This window comes from Staurois parvus, unplaced genomic scaffold (assembly GCF_062004578.1).
Source record: "Staurois parvus isolate SC_StPar_1 unplaced genomic scaffold, SC_StPar_1.0 ptg001152l, whole genome shotgun sequence".
Lineage (NCBI taxonomy): Eukaryota > Metazoa > Chordata > Amphibia > Anura > Ranidae > Staurois > Staurois parvus.
In genome coordinates this window covers 1-18,539 of record NW_028318948.1, presented here as the reverse complement: position 1 = coordinate 18,539, position 18,539 = coordinate 1, and the positions used below count along the sequence as shown (strand labels likewise).

At 43.8% G+C, this 18,539-nt stretch overlaps 1 protein-coding gene across 1 annotated transcript in view; it reads left to right on the top strand.

Moving 5' to 3' along the window:
• Positions 1 to 14,517, top strand: part of LOC149439143 (serum paraoxonase/arylesterase 2-like) — a gene marked incomplete at its 3' end in the record, with an annotated part of 31,151 nt that extends 16,634 nt beyond the window's left edge. The window contains exons 3-8 of the mRNA XM_089659399.1: positions 1,508 to 1,563; positions 3,046 to 3,214; positions 6,005 to 6,134; positions 8,774 to 8,974; positions 11,272 to 11,353; positions 14,389 to 14,517. Coding sequence (XP_089515525.1) covers positions 1,508 to 1,563; positions 3,046 to 3,214; positions 6,005 to 6,134; positions 8,774 to 8,974; positions 11,272 to 11,353; positions 14,389 to 14,517 — 767 coding nt within the window. The remainder of the gene's footprint in view (positions 1 to 1,507; positions 1,564 to 3,045; positions 3,215 to 6,004; positions 6,135 to 8,773; positions 8,975 to 11,271; positions 11,354 to 14,388) is intronic.
• Between the last annotated feature and the right edge of the window lie 4,022 nt (positions 14,518 to 18,539).

Here is an 18,539-nt window from a genome sequence, read left to right as displayed (position 1 = left end):
ATGTATAATACATAAGGGGGGATATGATCTCCATGTATAATACATAAGGGGGGATATGATCTCCATGTATAATACATAAGGGGGGGGATATGGTCGCCATGTATAATACATAAGGGGGGATATGATCTCCATGTATAATACATAAGGGGGGGGGGATATGGTCGCCATGTATAATACATAAGGGGGGATATGATCTCCATGTATAATACATAAGGGGGGGATATGGTCGCCATGTATAATACATAAGGGGGGATATGATCTCCATGTATAATACATAAGGGGGGATATGATCTCCATGTATAATACATAAGGGGGGATATGATCTCCATGTATAATACATAAGGGGGGATATGATCTCCATGTATAATACATAAGGGGGGATATGATCTCCATGTATAATACATAAGGGGGGATATGATCACCATGTATAATACATAAGGGGGGATATGATCTCCATGTATAATACATAAGGAGGGATATGATCTCCATGTATAATACATAAGAGGGATATGGTCTCCATGTATAATACATAAGGGGGGGATATGGTCTCCATGTATAATACATAAGGGGGGGATATGGTCTCCATGTATAATACATAAGGGGGGGATATGGTCTCCATGTATAATACATAAGGGGGGGATATGGTCTCCATGTATAATACATAAGGGGGGGATATGGTCTCCATGTATAATACATAAGGGGGGGGATATGGTCGCCATGTATAATACATAAGGGGGGGATATGGTCGCCATGTATAATACATCAGTGGTTCATATAGTGAACTCAGTGTAGAGCTATTCACCCTGAGGCCATCACAGAGGACAAGGGGGCGCTCTTTACATCTGGAGGAAAAGAAATTTAACCTCCAAACATGGAAAGGTTTCTTCACAGTGCGAGCTGTCAAAATGTGGAATAGACTCCCTCCCTCCCTCTAAAAATCTGACCACAGGTTTCTTTTCAGAGGTCAGGCAATTTAACTGCACGTCTAAACTTAGCTTTACAGTTCAATGGTGTGTGGTCCTCTTTTGGTCACTCTTGCGGTTGGTAATGGGCCGGTAGCTCCAATGTGGTCATTACTGGCTTGGTAGCACTCTTGTGGTAATTTTTGGTCAGCAGTAGTTGGCCCAGTTCCCTCATCCTTAAGGAATCCATAGCAGTCTCATGGCCAGCTATGGCTGTAATTATATCCGTGTTTGATTACAGCTCCCGGTGCATTTACTCAGTGAATTTGGTTTCATGCTGAAGTAGATTAGGGGATGATATTCAGGAAGAGCCATCCAAACTCTTATCCTCCTCTTCCGCACAGATCACATGACTTGTCTGACCACATTTCATCATGTGACTGGATGAAGCCACAAGTGCAAATTATGCAAAATTCACCAGCACCTCTTGTATCATTTCTGGATTCCTAGGAGCAGGATAGTCCAGATGAGGGAGGTGGTGAACTCGCTGTAGGTCTCCACTCCATCTGGGTTTCTGATTACTATGTAATGTATATGTTTTCCAGAGTATGGATCTGAAGACATTGAAATTCTTCCCAATGGGCTGGCATTTATCAGTTCTGTAAGTATTTAACATACCTTGATCATCTGAGCGTTGTTGTCTCAATGTGTTTCTCACTTCTCCAGCAATTGGAACATGAATTCTACCAGCTCCTGACATAGGAAAGCTAGTGCTAGTGGTACCATTTTTTTTTTTTAGACCTTAAAACTGATGGACCTTCACAAAATCATATAACAAAAACTGCCATCCACATACAGTGACCTACAATGGCCGCATTGGTAAACAAAAATACTCAGGCTTTAAATGATCTGAAGGGCCGTGTAGGGCAAAACAGGTTCATTAATTGCACACCACTTACCACTACATATACTCCTCTTCCTTCTCTCTCTTGGCCTGTAGAGAAAAGAAACTTGAAAATTCCAGAACTGTTTGGGGACACCTGACCATCAAACCTTCCAACCTATATATATGGCCAAAAACTGTGGACACCTCTCCAAATTATTGAGTTCAGGTGTTTCCATTGAAAGTTACTGGTAATACAATTTGACCCTTTTTGTTCCGACATGCTGGTTTGTTTGTTTTTTTAATGTGTGCAGCATAGAGGTGTGCATAGCCACAAATGAATGAATGGGATTTTTACAAGGGTTCTCCAAAAGGCTTCCACACTTTTTTTTTTTTTTTTTTTTTTTTTAACTCTATTTACTAAGAAAAAGTGTGGAAATTCTTTTGAAGACCCCTCATACTTTAAATGCATTTTCATGAACTAAAGCATACGTGTCTTATTTAAAGACAATATAAAGGGCCGTGGGCAGCACAGTGACTTTGTGGTTAGCACTTCTGCTTTGCAGCACTGTGTCCTCGGTTTGAATCCTGGTCATGAGACTTTCTGCATGGAGTTTGCTGCATTCTCCCTGGGCTTCTTCTGGGTACTCCAAAGATATGATAGTAGATTAATTGCCTCATGTCTAAATTGGCCCTTGTGTCTATATATACATGTGAGATTGAGGCCTTAGATTGTAAGCTTCTTGAAAGCAATAACTAATGTGTGTGTACAATATAAAAGTGCTGCATAAATTGTGGGCACTATACAGTATGAAATAAATAATATAGAAGTCCACAGTACACTCCAGGACAGCCAATCTCAACCAGGGATCCATGGAACCCAAGGGGTTCCTTGAGCTGTGGATGGTTGACCTCCCATCCAATGGTGCTTGCTTAGTTCAAGAGCCAATGATACTTGGCAGAAGCAGCGGCATGACACCAGTGACCTTTTGGCTGTCTGTATGTGTGGCATTCTGACTATCAATGTATGGGCTAATTTCTCAATGATTCTTGAAGAATGTATTTTAGCAGAGGTTCACGAAGGCCTGGAATTTTTTTTTAAAGGTTCCTCTTGGGTTGAAAGGTTGAAAAAGGCTGATCTAGGGTGCTGTACTGGTTGACAGTAAGCGGTAACAAAAATGTAGCCTGCAAGTATGGCTGCCCAAGATTAAAGCTGTTATATAGTGAATTATCTTTTATTTAATTTTTGTTTTCTTTTAGGGTTTGAAGTACCCCGGTATGTTCAGCTTTGCACCTAGTAGACCCGGAGAAATCTTTCTCGTAGATCTGAATGAGGAAAACCTTCGCCCGTCCACCCTGCGCATAAGCCGAGGATTTGACATCTCTACCTTCAGCCCTCATGGACTTAGCATATACATAGATGAAAACGGTATGGACAGCTACATTGGTTGTTTGGTTTTTGTTTGGATACAAGATGACCTATGGCTGAAGATCTTGGTGTCACTGGACAGCTGTGGTCAGATCCGTGCAGGTTCTGATCATGAGGTTACATTTGCAACACAGAAAAAAATTTGTGCAAATAAACTTCCCATCTCTCTCCCGTGTGTCAGATCATGTATAACGAGAAACCACAGAAAATATTTATAATGTAGTTTACCAGTCATAAGATGTGGTGCTTCCAGGGGCGGACTGACCATTCAAACACTCAGGCGCTGCCTGAGGGCCCAGGGTCAGTAGGGGGCCCCATGAAATGCCCCTGGTACCTTTTTTAATAGGCTTTTTTGGGTGTGTTTTGAGTGTGGGAAAAGACACGGGCCCCATGATCCCCTTTTGCCCAGGGGCCCCATGAGTTGTCAGTCCGCCCCTGGGTGGACTTCTGTCCCAGGGTGTCAAGGCTCGGTCATTGTACTGTATCTATGTTGGAAGCAAAGACACCCTAGACTGCTTATTTCTTATTTTGAATACAGAACACCCCCCTCCCCCCAACATAGGAAGGAGGTGTCTTGTAGTTTACATAAATGTCTAAGATTTAATTAAGTGTTACCAGCACACTGAATTTTTGGTCACTCACAGGATGCATTTGGCAAGAGTAAGAACCTGAAGGAGAGGGCATAGTATGCACCTCCTCTGGACTCTCTTCTCCTCCTTTGCTCCGGCTTGCTGCTCTAGGCTTCTAGCTGACATTACTAGTGATGCTTCTGTTCCTACTATTGTCAGCCTATAGTGGGAGAACTAGAGGTAACATCAGCAACCTGGAGACCTGGTAAGCAAACTGATTATCCGGAGTCTCTGGGCAAGTTTTTATTGCTGCCTGTGGCCCTAATGGGGAGGTATTACTTCTGTACAAAATAAAACAGAAAAATTAGTGAAAATCTCCCCACTTCCTGTCTTTTTGGTGGGTGTCAGACAAAACAGGAAGTGAAAGTAAATTCTCCCCCCCCCCCCTTCCCCTTCCACAGTGGGCATACAGGTAGTAATAAAACATTTTCTAGTACAGCATGGTAGGCTTAGAGCAGGTGTCAAACTCAATTTCATCATGGTCTGCATCAGCATTATGGTTGCCCTTAAAGTGCCAGTTGAATCTGTAATACTAGATGGCGGCACAGTGGCTTAGTGGTTAGCACCTCTGCCTGGCAGTACTAGGGTTGTTGGTTTGAATCCCAACCAAGGCACCACCTGCCTGGAGTTTGCATGTTCTCCCTGTCCCTGTGTGGGTTTCCTCCGGGTGCTCCAGTTTCCTCCTACACTCCAAAGACATGCAGGTAATTTAATTGGCTCCTGTCTAAATTGTCCCTAGTATGTATGAATATGAGTTAGGGGCCTTAGATTGTACACCCCTTGAGGGTTAGGGACTGATTTGAATGTACAATATATATGTAAAGCGCTGCGTAAATTTACGGCGCTATATAAGTACCTAAAATAAAAAATAAATGTCCAGAGCACCCCACCCTCCTTGCATCACGGTGCACCCCTCTTATCTTTACTGCTGCCAGGAAGAAGCTGGGGGTGGAGCTGGGAAGCAGGAAGTGCAGGGTCAGGAGGAGGACCAGAGGAGGGCTGGAGTCAGCTGCCACAGTCTGCTGAATGCTGAGACCAGGGGAGGTGGAGACAGGGAAGGTGCTGCGGATGTACAGAGAGGTGTATGATCTGTTGGAGTTCTGTCCTCCCCTCTGCTGCCGACTGCTGACACAAGGTGGGGGTGGGGACGAGGGGGGCGCTGCAGCTGCAAGAGAGCTGTGAGGGCCACATGAAATGGCCTGGTGGGCCAGATTTGGCCTGTGGGCCTTTTGTTCAACACATGTGGTTTAGAGGCTCTGGAAGGACTTATACGCTGTGTTCCCAAGAAGGAGACATCCCTTCACTTTCTGTCCAGGTAACAAATGTCTGGTCCTATTTATACCTCTCCACAGGCATTTTGAAAAATGAGGCATGTTCTTTATTTTTTAATTACAGGTAGTTATATAGCCCTGTCACTTTACATATATATATATTGTATATTCACATCAGTCCCTAACCCTCAAGGGGTGTACAATCTATGGTCCCTAACTCACATTCATACATACACATATTAGGGCCAATTTAAACAGAAGCCAATTAACCTACCAGCATGTCTTTTGGAGTGTGGGAGGAAACCGGAGTTCCCGGAGGGAATCCACACAGGCACAGGGAGAACATGCAAACTCCAGGCAGGTGGTGCCATGGTTGGGATTTGAATCAACGACCCTAGTACTGCCAGATGGAAGAGCTAACCATTTAGCCATTTTCATGCACTGTGAGGCCCATAGAGGTCTATGGCACTTCATAAAAATGCATGTATTAGCTAACTTTAATGTATTGCCAGTCCCTGGAAGTAAATTTGTCCAATGTGCCACTGCAGGAAAGCAGTCCTCAAGCCAAAAATGCATCTCATTACAACTCAGTGTCTGCGTCAACACACTACACTGACATTAAAAATGCATTAAAAAAAATAGTCCAAAGCGGACAAAGGTGAGAGTAAGATCAGAAGAGAGTCTTCAGACTTCACTGTTTCCTTTTTTACTGAAAAAGCTGCATTTTCCATTCAATAAAAGCTTCTAAAAATAAGGAATTTGATCTGCTTGTTCCCTCTATACATCTCATCCCTGCAAGGGAAGTTTAATGTACCTTTTACAGTCCTAGTAATCTTCTCTAGATGTATGACACCAACTCATACCCTAGTTGTCTCCTTTCCTCCTTTCAGATGACACGGTGTACCTGTTCGTGGTGAATCATCCTCACATCTCTAAGTCCACGGTGGAGATATTTAAATTTTCTGAAGATGAAAATGTTCTGGTGCACCTGAAGACAATTAAGCACGCTTCCCTATACAAGTAAGCAGAATGACTCCCAATTCTGAATATTTATAACGTGTTTTATTGTAAAATCTATAACTTATCAAAAGTGGTTACTTGTTAAAGCCTCTCTAACACCAGCAATAAAAACATTACAGCTTGCCAGTCCTTAGATGTGGTGGCTGCATCAGTTTTTTCTTTTTGTAGGTTTTTTTGTCCTTTTTTTTCACTTGGTGATTCTGCCAGTAACACACTTCCTGTCCTGAAGTGGCAACACTCCCTGCACTGTATCTAAGGAGGAGCAGAGTTGTCACGCTGGGTTACTCTCCTGATATGGACTGCCTCTCCTCATCCCCATTACATGTGGGGGAGGGGCAGTGGGTATTAGTAGTTTGCAGAAGATGGCTTAGGAGCCATGTGAGACATGGGGATGACAGAGGTCTGTGGCCATTGCTGTAGCATGCTTGTGAGTGTTTGTCGGTGCCATTGAAGAGAACTTGTGATTGTACTGAGGATCGATTCCCTGAAAAGTATCATTTGAGGCTTTTTATGCTTTGTGATTCCTTGTGGGTCGAATTTCTATGGTATGTGCAGATTTGCATGAGGGACGCACAGGGGCGGACTGACAACTCATGGGGCCCCCGGGCAATAGAGGATCATGGGGCCCCTGTGTCCTTGCCCACACTCAAACTACACCCAAAAAAGCCTAAGGTACCAGGGGCATCGGTACCAGGGGCATCCCATGGGGCCCCCTACTGACCCCGGGCCCTCGGGCAGTGCCCGAGTCCCCAAATGGTCAGTCCGCCCCTGGCACATTTATGTGTAGTCTATGCTATTCATTTTTATCACTTATTATTCTTTGAGTAGCGCAGCGCCCTGTCACGCTTATTACAAAAACATTGCATTTTGTAGTACAATTAACAGGAACGTTTTTGTACTTGCCTGAAAAGAAAACTAATGCACACGCCGTATCTAAGTGCTGGTAAGCTGCAATATGCATAGCTACTGATTTGTCCCTGAATGGAACGAAGTCCCTCAGTCGTCCTCATTTGTCCCTCATTTTGGTCTGATCAGTATAGTTGTATATAAAATTCACTATTTATCTTTCAAAAAGTGTTTCCCAGTGCTAAACCTTTCATTCAATTTCTAAAACGTTGCATTTGTAAATTTTCAAAAGTCAATATAAACAAATAGTGGTGGCAAAAGAAAAAGCACTTGTGGCTTTAACTAATCTTCTTTTTTGTATAATTCTCCTTTTAAGGGGGTGTGACGGGGGGTGTGCCCTATGCCTATGTGTGCTAATAGGTGTCCCTCCTTCCATATCAAATAGTTGGGAGGTATGAATATTACATTTTTGTGACTAGGTTTAGATATCCTTTAAATGTCTTTATTGCAGAAGATACTCTGCACCTGTTTCTTCAACAATAAAAGCTCGTTTACTGCCTGCCAGCCATTTTCTTTTACACTGAGCCGTGTATGCGCAGCTTAATTCACAATCTTGGCACTCCATGAACGCCGGGACAAAGTAACTCCATGTGCATGCATGGCAGTTATATCATCCAGGGCTGGGCAACCAAGAAGACCCAGAAGAAGACTGGAAGACAGGGGCGGACTGACCATTTGGAAACTCGGGCAGTGCCCGAGGGCCCAGGATCAGTAGGGGGCCCCATGAGATGCCCCTGGTACCTTTTTTTTTTTTTTTTTTTTTTTTTTTTTTTTTTCATAGGCTTTTTTTGAGTTTGGGCAAGGACACAGGGGCCCCATGATCCCCTATTGCCCGGGGGCCCCATGAGTTGTCAGTCCGCCCCTGCTGGAAGAAGAGGGCTGCGCTGGCAATGGCGCAATGAGAGAAACCGTACATCCGTGCCCCATGCAGGGCCATGTTTTACTGGCATGGGGATCCACAGATATTGTCCACAGTTCCGTTGCTGTCCAAGGAATGTTCAGGGACGTGTATGGATGTCAATGTGTTCATGCAGCTTCTCAATTGATAATTATGGGACTGACCGCACAGTAAACCTGGCCCTGCATGGGGCACAGATTTAATCTCCCCATGTGAATGAGGCCTAAGGCCTCATGCACACGGGACGGTGAAAGAGTGAAAATGTGCACAGCATAAAATGATGGGTGTTTTCTAACTCCTGGGGAGCCTCAGGGACCATGTACAGCCTGATATACAAATAAATGAATACATCTGTTTTTATTTACTCAGGTGTGTGCGTGCGCACTGCATATTGATCCTGACCAAATCCCGAAATTAATTTGCAGAAATGCATCCAGACTTGCAAGGAGCCTCCACCATGCTTCACAGTTGTACCGCTCTCCAGCCCTTCCCCCGAACACACTGCCTTTCTGCTACAGCAAAACAATTAAAATTTTTACTAATCAGTCCAGAGCACCTGCTGCCATTTTCAGCACCCCAGTTCTTATGTTTTTCCTGCATAGTTGAGTCACTTGTCCTAGTATGCACAAAGCATAGGAACTGGGGTGCAGAAAATGGCAGCAGGTGCTCTGATTCTTTTGGAGTTCACTTCTGTTAATTTACTTTCAATTTTATTAACAGATAAAAACTAACACGTTTTCAGCATTTTGTCACACCTGCCTAAGACGTTTACACCGTACTGTATATGTATTTTTTGTCTTTTTATTTCTTTAACATTGATGTAATCATGTTGCAGTGTGAATGACATTGTCGCTGTTGGACCCGAAAGCTTTTATGCCACTAATGATCATTACTTTACGGATTTCACCTTGAGATTTGTGGAAATGCTCCTCGGGTTAAGATGGACGAATGTCGTGTATTACAGCCCTAGTGATGTCAGAGAAGTGGCAACAGGGTTTCATTATGCCAATGGGATTGCAATGTCGAATAATAGAAGGTATGTAATATCCTGTGCATGGCTATGTTGGGTCAGCATTAAATCAATAGGGTGGATTTGGGCTATAAAGATCTATCACTGGATGTAAATTTCTCCCCTGGACAGTTATCATCAGAACAGGAAACCCCATTGAAAGCTTTTTACCCACCTAGTCAACTAGGGTTCTTCCAGAGGCGGCTAGGGGTTTCTTGAACTGTGGCCTATTGGCCTCCCATGTGATGGTGCCTGCATAGTTCTAAGTCAAAGACCAATTGGCAGAGCCAACGGCATTACTTTAAGGGCAGCATTATGACCACCACTGGTCATTCCTACTGACCACCACCAATGTAAAGGGCATTTTCCCAATGACCACAAACGGACCAATTTTAACAAGGATTCCCTGAGATGTAAAAATGATTGCAAGACTTCCTTTGTGATTAAAAAAAAGTTGAAAAAAGGCCCTTCCTGTCAACTAGCAACCTACACGCACACCAGCTCGTGGAGTGATGATGCAAACTAACCATGTGCAGGGGCGGAATGACCATTTGGAAACTCGGGCACTGCCCGAGGGCCCGGGGTCAGTAGAAGGCCAGATGAGATGCCCCTGGTATCTTTTTCATAGGCTTTTTTGAGTTTGGGCAAGGACACAGGGACCCCATGATCCCCTATTGCCCGGGGGCCCCATGAGTTGTCAGTCCGCCCCTGCTCATGTGTGCACATTCATGTGCATCCTTGACTCTAGGTGTGCTCAGTGGCTTAGGGGGTACCTTAGCTCCTTCTCTTGTGGTGGTCTGTGCTGTGCTGTGCTAGCTACCTTACTTGCTAGTTTGCTGCTGTTCCTGGTTTGTCTGACCCAGATTGCCTGCCCTTGCTCATATCTTCTGCACCCATTGTTGACTCTGCATATTCCTGATATTCTCTTGCCTGCCTCATGCTCTGACCTCAGCCTGGATATGGACCACTTTCTTGTCTGCTGCCTGCTTTGACCTCCTGCCTGGACCCGACTATTCTCTATCCTGCCCCTACATAAGGTCATACTGTGACCTTCAGCTATTTCACACCTTGTCTCCACATTGTAACCACCCTGCTCCTGTGACCCCCTCGGTGGGGCTGTTCTGGGGGCTACAACTTGGTGACAGCAGCAGAGCAGTCCAGGGGCCACCAAGATCCCCAGCCTATCACTACTTGTAGAGTGCTCTAGTGAAGACTATGTTGTCACTTAGAACCAGTTCACCCCAAGCCTGCACAGGAACGCACTATGCGTTCCCGTGTGATTCACATGCGGTTCTGTGTGGCGCAATTTCAACCCATTAATTCTGAAATGGGCTAAAATCGCACAGCACCAAAAGTAGTGCATGCACTACTTTTTAACCACTTGTCCTGCAGAGGATTAACCCCCCCCCCCCTTCCTGACCAGACCATTTTTTTTGATATGGCAATGCATTACTTTAACTGACAATTGCGCGGTCATGCAATGCTGTACATAAATTAAATTTATGTCCTTTTTTTCCCATAAATAGAGCTTTCTTTCCATTGTATTTGATCACCTCTGCATTTAATTTTTGCAGTATAAACAAAAGACAGTTTTGAAAAAAAATATATATATTTTTGACTCTGCTATAAAACCTATCCAATAAAAATGTAAAAAAAAATCTAATTTCTTCATCAATTTAGGCCAAAATGTATTCTGCTACATGTCTTTGCTAAAAAAAAAAAAAATCCCAATACATGTAAATTAATTGGTTTACGTGAAAGTTTTATAGCGTCTACACATGGCGATGTATATACTGGAATTTTTTTTTTTTTTTTACTAGTAATGATGGCAATAGTGGGACAGCGGTGGGCATTCTGACACTGGGTTGGAGGGCAAGCGGCTAAAGCGACTGCAGCCGGATTGCATGGTACAAAAATACAATGTGATACGGTCAGCGTTTGCAGCCTGCGTTTGTAGTTCCGTTTTAACTTTGTATTGACACCCACTACAGCTCACAAATGGAGTGCATTTTGCATGCGGTCTGAATCGCACAGGAACGCACAGCATGGTCCTGTGTGGGCATGGCATGATGCAGCCTTCAGACTACATGCCTCAGGTGAGCCCTTGTTACCTGCCAGGCATCCCATTCTTAACACAATTGTAGCCATAGCCGTGCAGAGCGATTGTTGGGTCCAGTGACAGAGCGGGTCACCGATGGGAAATGTCAGGAGAGCCCATCATAAACCTGCAGCTTCTTTGGGAGTTGGCACTACACCATGTTTAAATAAATCTTTCCAACTGAAACCTTCATCATCATTATCCTGTACTTGTTCTGTCTTTGCAGGTTCATATATGTTGCTGATCTCTCTGACAAAACAATTAACGTGTTAGAGAAACACGCAAACTGGACTCTGTCATCAGTAAAGGTATAAAATATTAATACTGGGGTTTTTTTTTTGTTTTGTTTTTTGTATTCTAGTTTTTACTGAACTCTGGGCAAACAGCTGAAATACAAATATCATATGTGAACGTCGCACCACATAGCCAAGTTCCATATTCATGAATGTGGCTCTAAGCCCATGTTGTCAATAATGCTCTCTACATAATGTAGAGTACAGACTGATTGATAATAGGTTTTGTCAAAGGCAATACATAGGGGCAAATTTATAAAAAAATAAAAAAAATTTGCTTTCTGAATGTCTCAACATTTGCGCAAGAAAAACGCTTAGGAACATTCAACCAAGAGTAATAGGGACATTCGACCAGCAGGAAAACCACTATGAGGCAGGCTTCTGCATTGTGTACAATCTATGGAGAATGCCCGACTGAATGGATGTTCCGCCAAATGAACCTTCAGCTGCAGAGTGAAGCAAAACATAGAGCATCAATATTATTACCACTGCTAACTGTGACCGCTTCCTAAACGTTGTTTGGTAGCAGTCGCCTGCCAGCTTCCTAACAAACAATGACTCATTCCCTCCTGGCACCTGAATGAAATAAAGGGGAACTCCACAAAAAGAAAAAAAAAAGGCACAGGGTCCCCCTGAAATGCCATTCTAGGCCCATGGAGTCTGGTATACATTTTTAGGGGAATCCTCACAGAGAAAGTGAGGTCCCCCAGAATCCATTCCAGACCCTTATCTGAGGTTGCAGCTTGAGTGAGTAGAAAGGGGGGAGGCAAGCATGCAACCTCCCTCACTGAACCATGTCAGGCCACATGCCCTCAACGTGGGGGGGGGCCTTGCCAGTGGGAGCCCCCTGACAAAGCACCTTGTCCACATGTTATGTACCCCTTGTCTTATAGACACAGAGTGGGGCTTGGGAGTGAGCATGCATGAATGCCCCCATAACAAGCCACTTGCTATGGGGGCAATCGGCAGGGGAGAGGAGCCCAGAGCACCAGTGGGGGACCTGATAAAAGGAGGATGGGGGTTGCAGGTAAGTATAACATTTTTTTTTTTTTTATTAATTTTTATAGAAAGGTAAATACAAAAATTGTGCCAAGGCATCGGAGGAATAGCATAACCACCTTCATAGTATACAAAAGCAGAGTAAACAATCTGTAGCAAAAATTAAATAGAGAAGATGGGACTTTCAGGGTGCGTGAACATGAATACAAAACATATTAAAAAGTTATATAATTTTTATTTCGTATTTTTGTAAAAAACACAAAAGGAAATAAATACAGAAACATAAAAAACAATTTCAGTACTAAGAGTAAAACTTAGATTCAAACTTGGGACCACCAAGGCAGTCTAGAGATATATCAAAGAAAAATTTTTCTTTGATATATCTCTAGACTGCCTCGGCGGTAGAATTTTCTTCAAAAAAATCTCCCCTGAAGAAGCCCGTGAGGGTGAAACATGTAGGGAGTAACTACAATTACATAACCAAGTTTGAATCTCAGTTTTACTCTTAGTACTGAATTTTTTTTTTTTATGTTTCTGTATTTTTTTATTTTGTGTCTTTTAAAAAAATACAAAATAAAAATTATTTAACTTTTTATTATGTTTTGTATTCATGAAAGTCCCATCTTCTCTACTGAATATTTGCAACTTTAAGGGATGTGGTGCAATAATCCTATCTGGTCGCCCGCTCGCCACTTCACTGTTACTACAATCTGTAGTAAAAGTCAAGTCGGAGAGTGTGATACTGTATATGCCAATAAACAACAGTAGTTGCAACAAAACATTGCTCCACTGATTGACCCTTAGGAGTGGAAGCTAAGCAATATAAAGTAAATCATAGTGAAAGGAGTAAGTATATCCATAAGAAACTAATTGACACGGCTAGACCATGGGCTACTAAAGATCTATGGATTGGGAAGGCTACAAGAACCTGGGTATTGGAGGAAGGAGCAAATTACTGTGACTCCAAATGTACCTGGAGTTTACCCAGGGAGTTGGTAAGCTCAGCTTTTAGGTATCATTCGGTGTAGCGGAAAGGTTGCATGTGAGAGGACAGTTCTGTTCGGGAGGAATAGTATTGCATGAATTGTCTCCATCTGGCAATGAAAAGTCGAGTGGATTTGAAGTTTTGGACAATCGTGTCCAATTTCTATATAGCCAACAAAAGTATTAAGGCCTGTTTGACCGTTGATATAAGTGGTGGTGAGGGCTGGATCCATGCTTGGAGGATAGTCATGCTGGCCACCAAGAGACAAATGTGAGCCCGGTGACGGAGATGGTGATTCATAAAGGGGTGTGCCAAAGTCGCTGAGTTTTCCGATCCGAAGATACAAAGCATAGGGCCCTTGGGGACTTTCACCGCTTGGACTTTAGCTATATATGCTAAGACTTTGTCCCAGAATCCCGAGATCTGCGGGTATTCCCATTATCCCAAAGACCATGGAACAGAGTGGGTCGAGGGATAGCACACCATGAGCATCAATGTGATGGTTCTGCCTTATTTGATACAAAAAGGGAGGTGGGCACGATGCATATGTTTTAAATCGGGGTTCTTGGCAGGTTTCACAGACTGCAAGTTTGCATTTTTTTTTTTTTTTTTTGGTATCCCGTAAGCTACAATTTAGGAGTGCTGTCAGTCGAGGACTAAGGAGCAAGGTGATATTTCGCTCTCAGATGAGTGATGAGATGGGAGTAGAGGTCGGAGTGTGGAGTAATGGAGTATTTATCACGGCTATCACGGGGGATGTTTATTTTCATTAAGAAATACAATTAAGCCTTTAGTATCCCTTTGATCTTCTACATTAATGATCTCTATAACTGTAACATAACATTCTCTACTATATAGAATAGATTTTTATTTCCTTGGCTACACCCTCATAGATATCTGTGGACAAAAGAACAGAACATTGTCGGCAAAATATTTTTTTTTTTTTTTTTTTTCTTTAATCCTGAACGACCACCACATGAGTCCTGCCAATCTGTCTGATACTGAATCTTTCATTTCTCATATACAGTATACATGTTCTGTGTTTTTTGTTTGACTTGCATGTCAGGTGCTCCAGCTGGAAGCATTGGTGGATAATCTGTCGGTGGACCCAGTCACTGGTGATATTTGGACAGGAGCTCATCCGAATGGACTTAAACTGCTTAAATACAATGCAGAGAATCCACCAGGCGCAGAGGTGAGTGTGGAAAGTCCTAGAATTGTATTATAGGAGGGAATATTAATCTTTAGCTTCTAAAACAAGGGGGTCATTGCAATCTTGTGAGTCCGGAGTGTTTTATAAGTACATGTGATGAAATATTAACAAGTGATGTTTCTGAATACAAACACTCTTTCCATTTTCTATGGACTTTTCATTTATGGTTGGACTTTAGTAAGGAGCTGCAATAAATTCTTTTGGCCTTTGCACATATACACATGTATGTTTTAGATGTAGCACTACCCCCCTAAGAGCCACTGATATTTTGCCCAGGCTTTCCCCTAAATCTTCACCCTCAGCCAAGCACACAATATTTTCTATAGGCAGGTGCACACAACTTCCACTCGTTACTTCAATGACCAGTCTAGGGGTTGTAGTTTTTGTTTATTTTGTTTTAGAACTGGGACAGGGAAGGGATATGGAATACTGAACTTCTCACACTTGACGACCGCTTTCTCTAAGTGAATCTGTGGGGTTTTTTTAGTAGATCTGTGTAGCAGACTGTATAAAGAATGGAGCAAAGTCATTCTGTAGAACTTGGTGGACAGTTACTCTTGTGGACACCAGCCGGTGTCCCGTCTAGCTACACCCAGCAGCTGACTATGTAGGTCCCAAGGAGGTTGAAGAACATAAGTCCCGACATCCCTGGAACTCCCTTCTCAGGGGAAGAGGAAAAAGAACCCAGATCCCATGTGCTCACTGAATATAAATACCGACACCCAGCATGCTTAGGGTCACCACTCGCTGTAATTGGCTGAAGCTGCATCCATAGTCATACTGCTCATCTGCTTGGTTCACACTATCCACCAAGAACCTTCCTTGGTTACCTGGATACAGATGAACCTTCACCCAGATGCAGCAACACTGTGAGTCACAAAAGATGAACTAACTATCCAATTGTAGCTCTTCTGTTAAAGTGGATCTGCACCCGATACTCCCCCACACTTTTCTTTCTTTCAGCCCCGCTCACCTTAAGGTGATATCAGATACTCGCCCATCCACATGATGTTCCACTGAGATCCTCTCACGCCCAGCCACAGCTCTGTTCCGCGGCACCATGTTCTTCCTTACATCATCAAGAGGCCTGCCGGCTTTTCCTGGTCCAGCGGCCGGGCCTTCTGATGATGCACCAATAGGCTAGTTGCCTCATTCTTTCCTCTATGGAAGGCTATGCGTCCTGGGATATGTCACGTGCTTATCCCAGGAGGCACAGCGGGCAGTGTGCACATCATTCAAATGACGGGCATGGGGAGGTGGGGCTGGGCTTTTTTTACTAAAAAAAAAACCCCCAAAAATTGCAAGATACCTGTTGAGTGGAAGGGTGGAGAGGAGGGAAGTTGTATTTTCATTTTCTGAGTGTTTTTTAAATTGTTTTACTGATTTACGGGGTCAAATCAATGATCAGTTTCAACCATAGTGATGAGAAAATTCAAAGGAGCAGAATGAAGATTATTTCATGAACAAACAAATTAAAAGGGTATATTTTTGTGTGGGGAAAAATCATACACATTGTAATGTAATACGTCTGGAATTCCATTGAAGTAGCACATCTGTACCAAACGTTAAATTTCACCTCTATAGAACATGTTACATGTTCCGCCAGTATTTGCCCTCTCTGTGTGACAGTAGGCGGGGGATCTTCTCCCCACACCCGCTGTCACTTTTTAAAAGGATCACTCTGTCTGCATGGCCGCATCGTTCATTCAGTTTGCTGTGAATTAAGACTACAAGTAGGGCCTTGCATTGCACTTGTGATCCAAGCTCCTTGGGGAAAAAAATAACCTGCAAAAAGATGTACATTTATTATTTTTTTTTTTTTTTTTTCAAAAGGTGAACTGTTAAAGAAGACCTTCATGCTGCTCTGTACCAGCTCCGCCCCCTCGCTTCCCACGCCGCCATTATAACGTGTGGGCAGACTGATCCGATGCAAAATTTGCAGCGTTTTCAGTGCGAATTCTGCACAGCATCACAATCGCACCCCGTTCATATGAACCAATGCGGGTGTGTATGTTAACAACACCCCGACATCGGTCCGCAAAACGTGGTGCGATGTGCAGAATTGGATAGGTGTGAATACCTATGCGATCCGATTCCAATGCGGATCAAAAAGGGTCCTGCACGTTTTTGGTGCGGGTGTGGTGCGAATAGAGCCATACAAAATGTATGGCTCTAATCGCACCGCATACAAATCGCATGTGATTTGCACAGGAATGCAATGTGGTTCCTGTGCAATCACATGTGATTTACTGCACCGCTGTAGTGTGAACCTAGGTTAAGGCTAAGCACACCTCTCTGCACACATGCGCAAAGACAGCTAAGTTTTGTGACTTCCTTAAGCCATCTTTGCACATGTGCAGGAAGTCACGTGTGTGTGTGTGTGTGTGTGTGTGTGTACGCGCGCGCAGATGGCCGATGAAAACTGCATGTTAGAAGGTGTGCAACAGGGCTCACTCAGGACCTGAAGCCTTGTGGCACATCTGTGTATGCACAGGAGGTGGGGAATATATATAGATAGATAGATAGATAGATAGATAGATCTGCCTGGAGTTTGCATGTTCTCCCTGTGCCTGTGTGAGTTTCCTCTGGGTACTCCGATTTCTTCCCACCATCCAAAAGACATGCTGGGAGGCAGTGGCGGACTGACAACTCATGGGGCCCATGGGCAATAGAGGATCATAGGGCCCCTGTGTCCTTGCCCAAACTCAAAAGCCTATGAAAAAGGTACCAGGGGCATCTCATGGGGTCCCTTACTGACCCCGGGCCCTTGGGCAGTGCCTGAGTTTCCAAATGGTCAGTCCGCCCCTGCCTGGAGGTGAATTGGCTCCTGTCTCAATTTGGCCCTAGTATGTGTATGTATGAATGTGAGTTAGGGACCTTTAAAGCGTGCGTGCGTGTGTGTATAAAGTGCTGCGTAAATTGATGGCACTATATAAGTACCTGTAATAAATATTAAATATATAATATTCATTTTTTTTTTTTTATTTTCATGTCCAACTATAGGAGTGGAACGGGGAGGAGGCAGGACATCATGACTTATACGTTATGTCAAACTGCTGCCCTCCAGCTGTTGCAGAACTACAAGTCCCATCATGCCTCTGCCTTTTTAGGAGCCCTTGTAACTGTCGGCCATGCAATACCTCATGGGACTTCTAGTTCTGCAACAGCTGGAGGGCAGCAGTTTGACCCCTGTGTGTTAGGGTGAAGGTTGGTTTTAAGGGTTTCAAATTGAAATGAGTTGACTCCATGAAGAAAAGATGAAATGCTTTGACAGTTGATTTTTGTGAATTTCTGTATGGCCAGCTTTTGTAGCATGGTATATGATACAAGCGTACGCAATGCCTCTAGTTTGTGTGCTGTGTTGCAATCTTACTCTTGATTCACCAATCACAATTATTGCAGAGCTGCTTGCTTCACCTCATATATATGTATAATAGTAATAAATTATAACAATGGTGCCGATTTCTGGGAGCATGTGAGGAGGCAGCGGACAGCCTAGACACACTGTCAGAGCACCTGCGGACTGGCCAGATGCCGCTCAATAGTGTAAGCAGAGTTCTTCAGCTGCTTCCTGGTTTCTGGCCTAGACAAGTGATACATCCCCAGGAGTCTTCATGGGCGTGTTTTTCTTTCATCTGGAGAAAGTGAAAATACTATACTATCTACATCCCCCGGACGAAGCCACGTGACCCTGTGGCGCAACGCGTTGGGGAGGGGCACTGACGTCACCATGCACCCGACTCCTTGGAACGGCGAATACAGGCAGTGTGTGTCTACACGCCGCTCAGGTTGGACACACTTAAAAGCGCTGAATGATTTTTTAACTTTGTGAGTGTAATATTGGCACAAATATCACTTTTATACCAAAGATAAGTCTCTCTCCCTCTCTCTCCCCCTCTCCCTCTCTCTCCCCCTCTCCCTCTCTCTCTCCCCCTCTCCCCCTCTCTGTCCCCCTCTCCCCCTCTCTGTCCACCTCTCCCCCACTCTGTCCCCCTCTCCCCCCC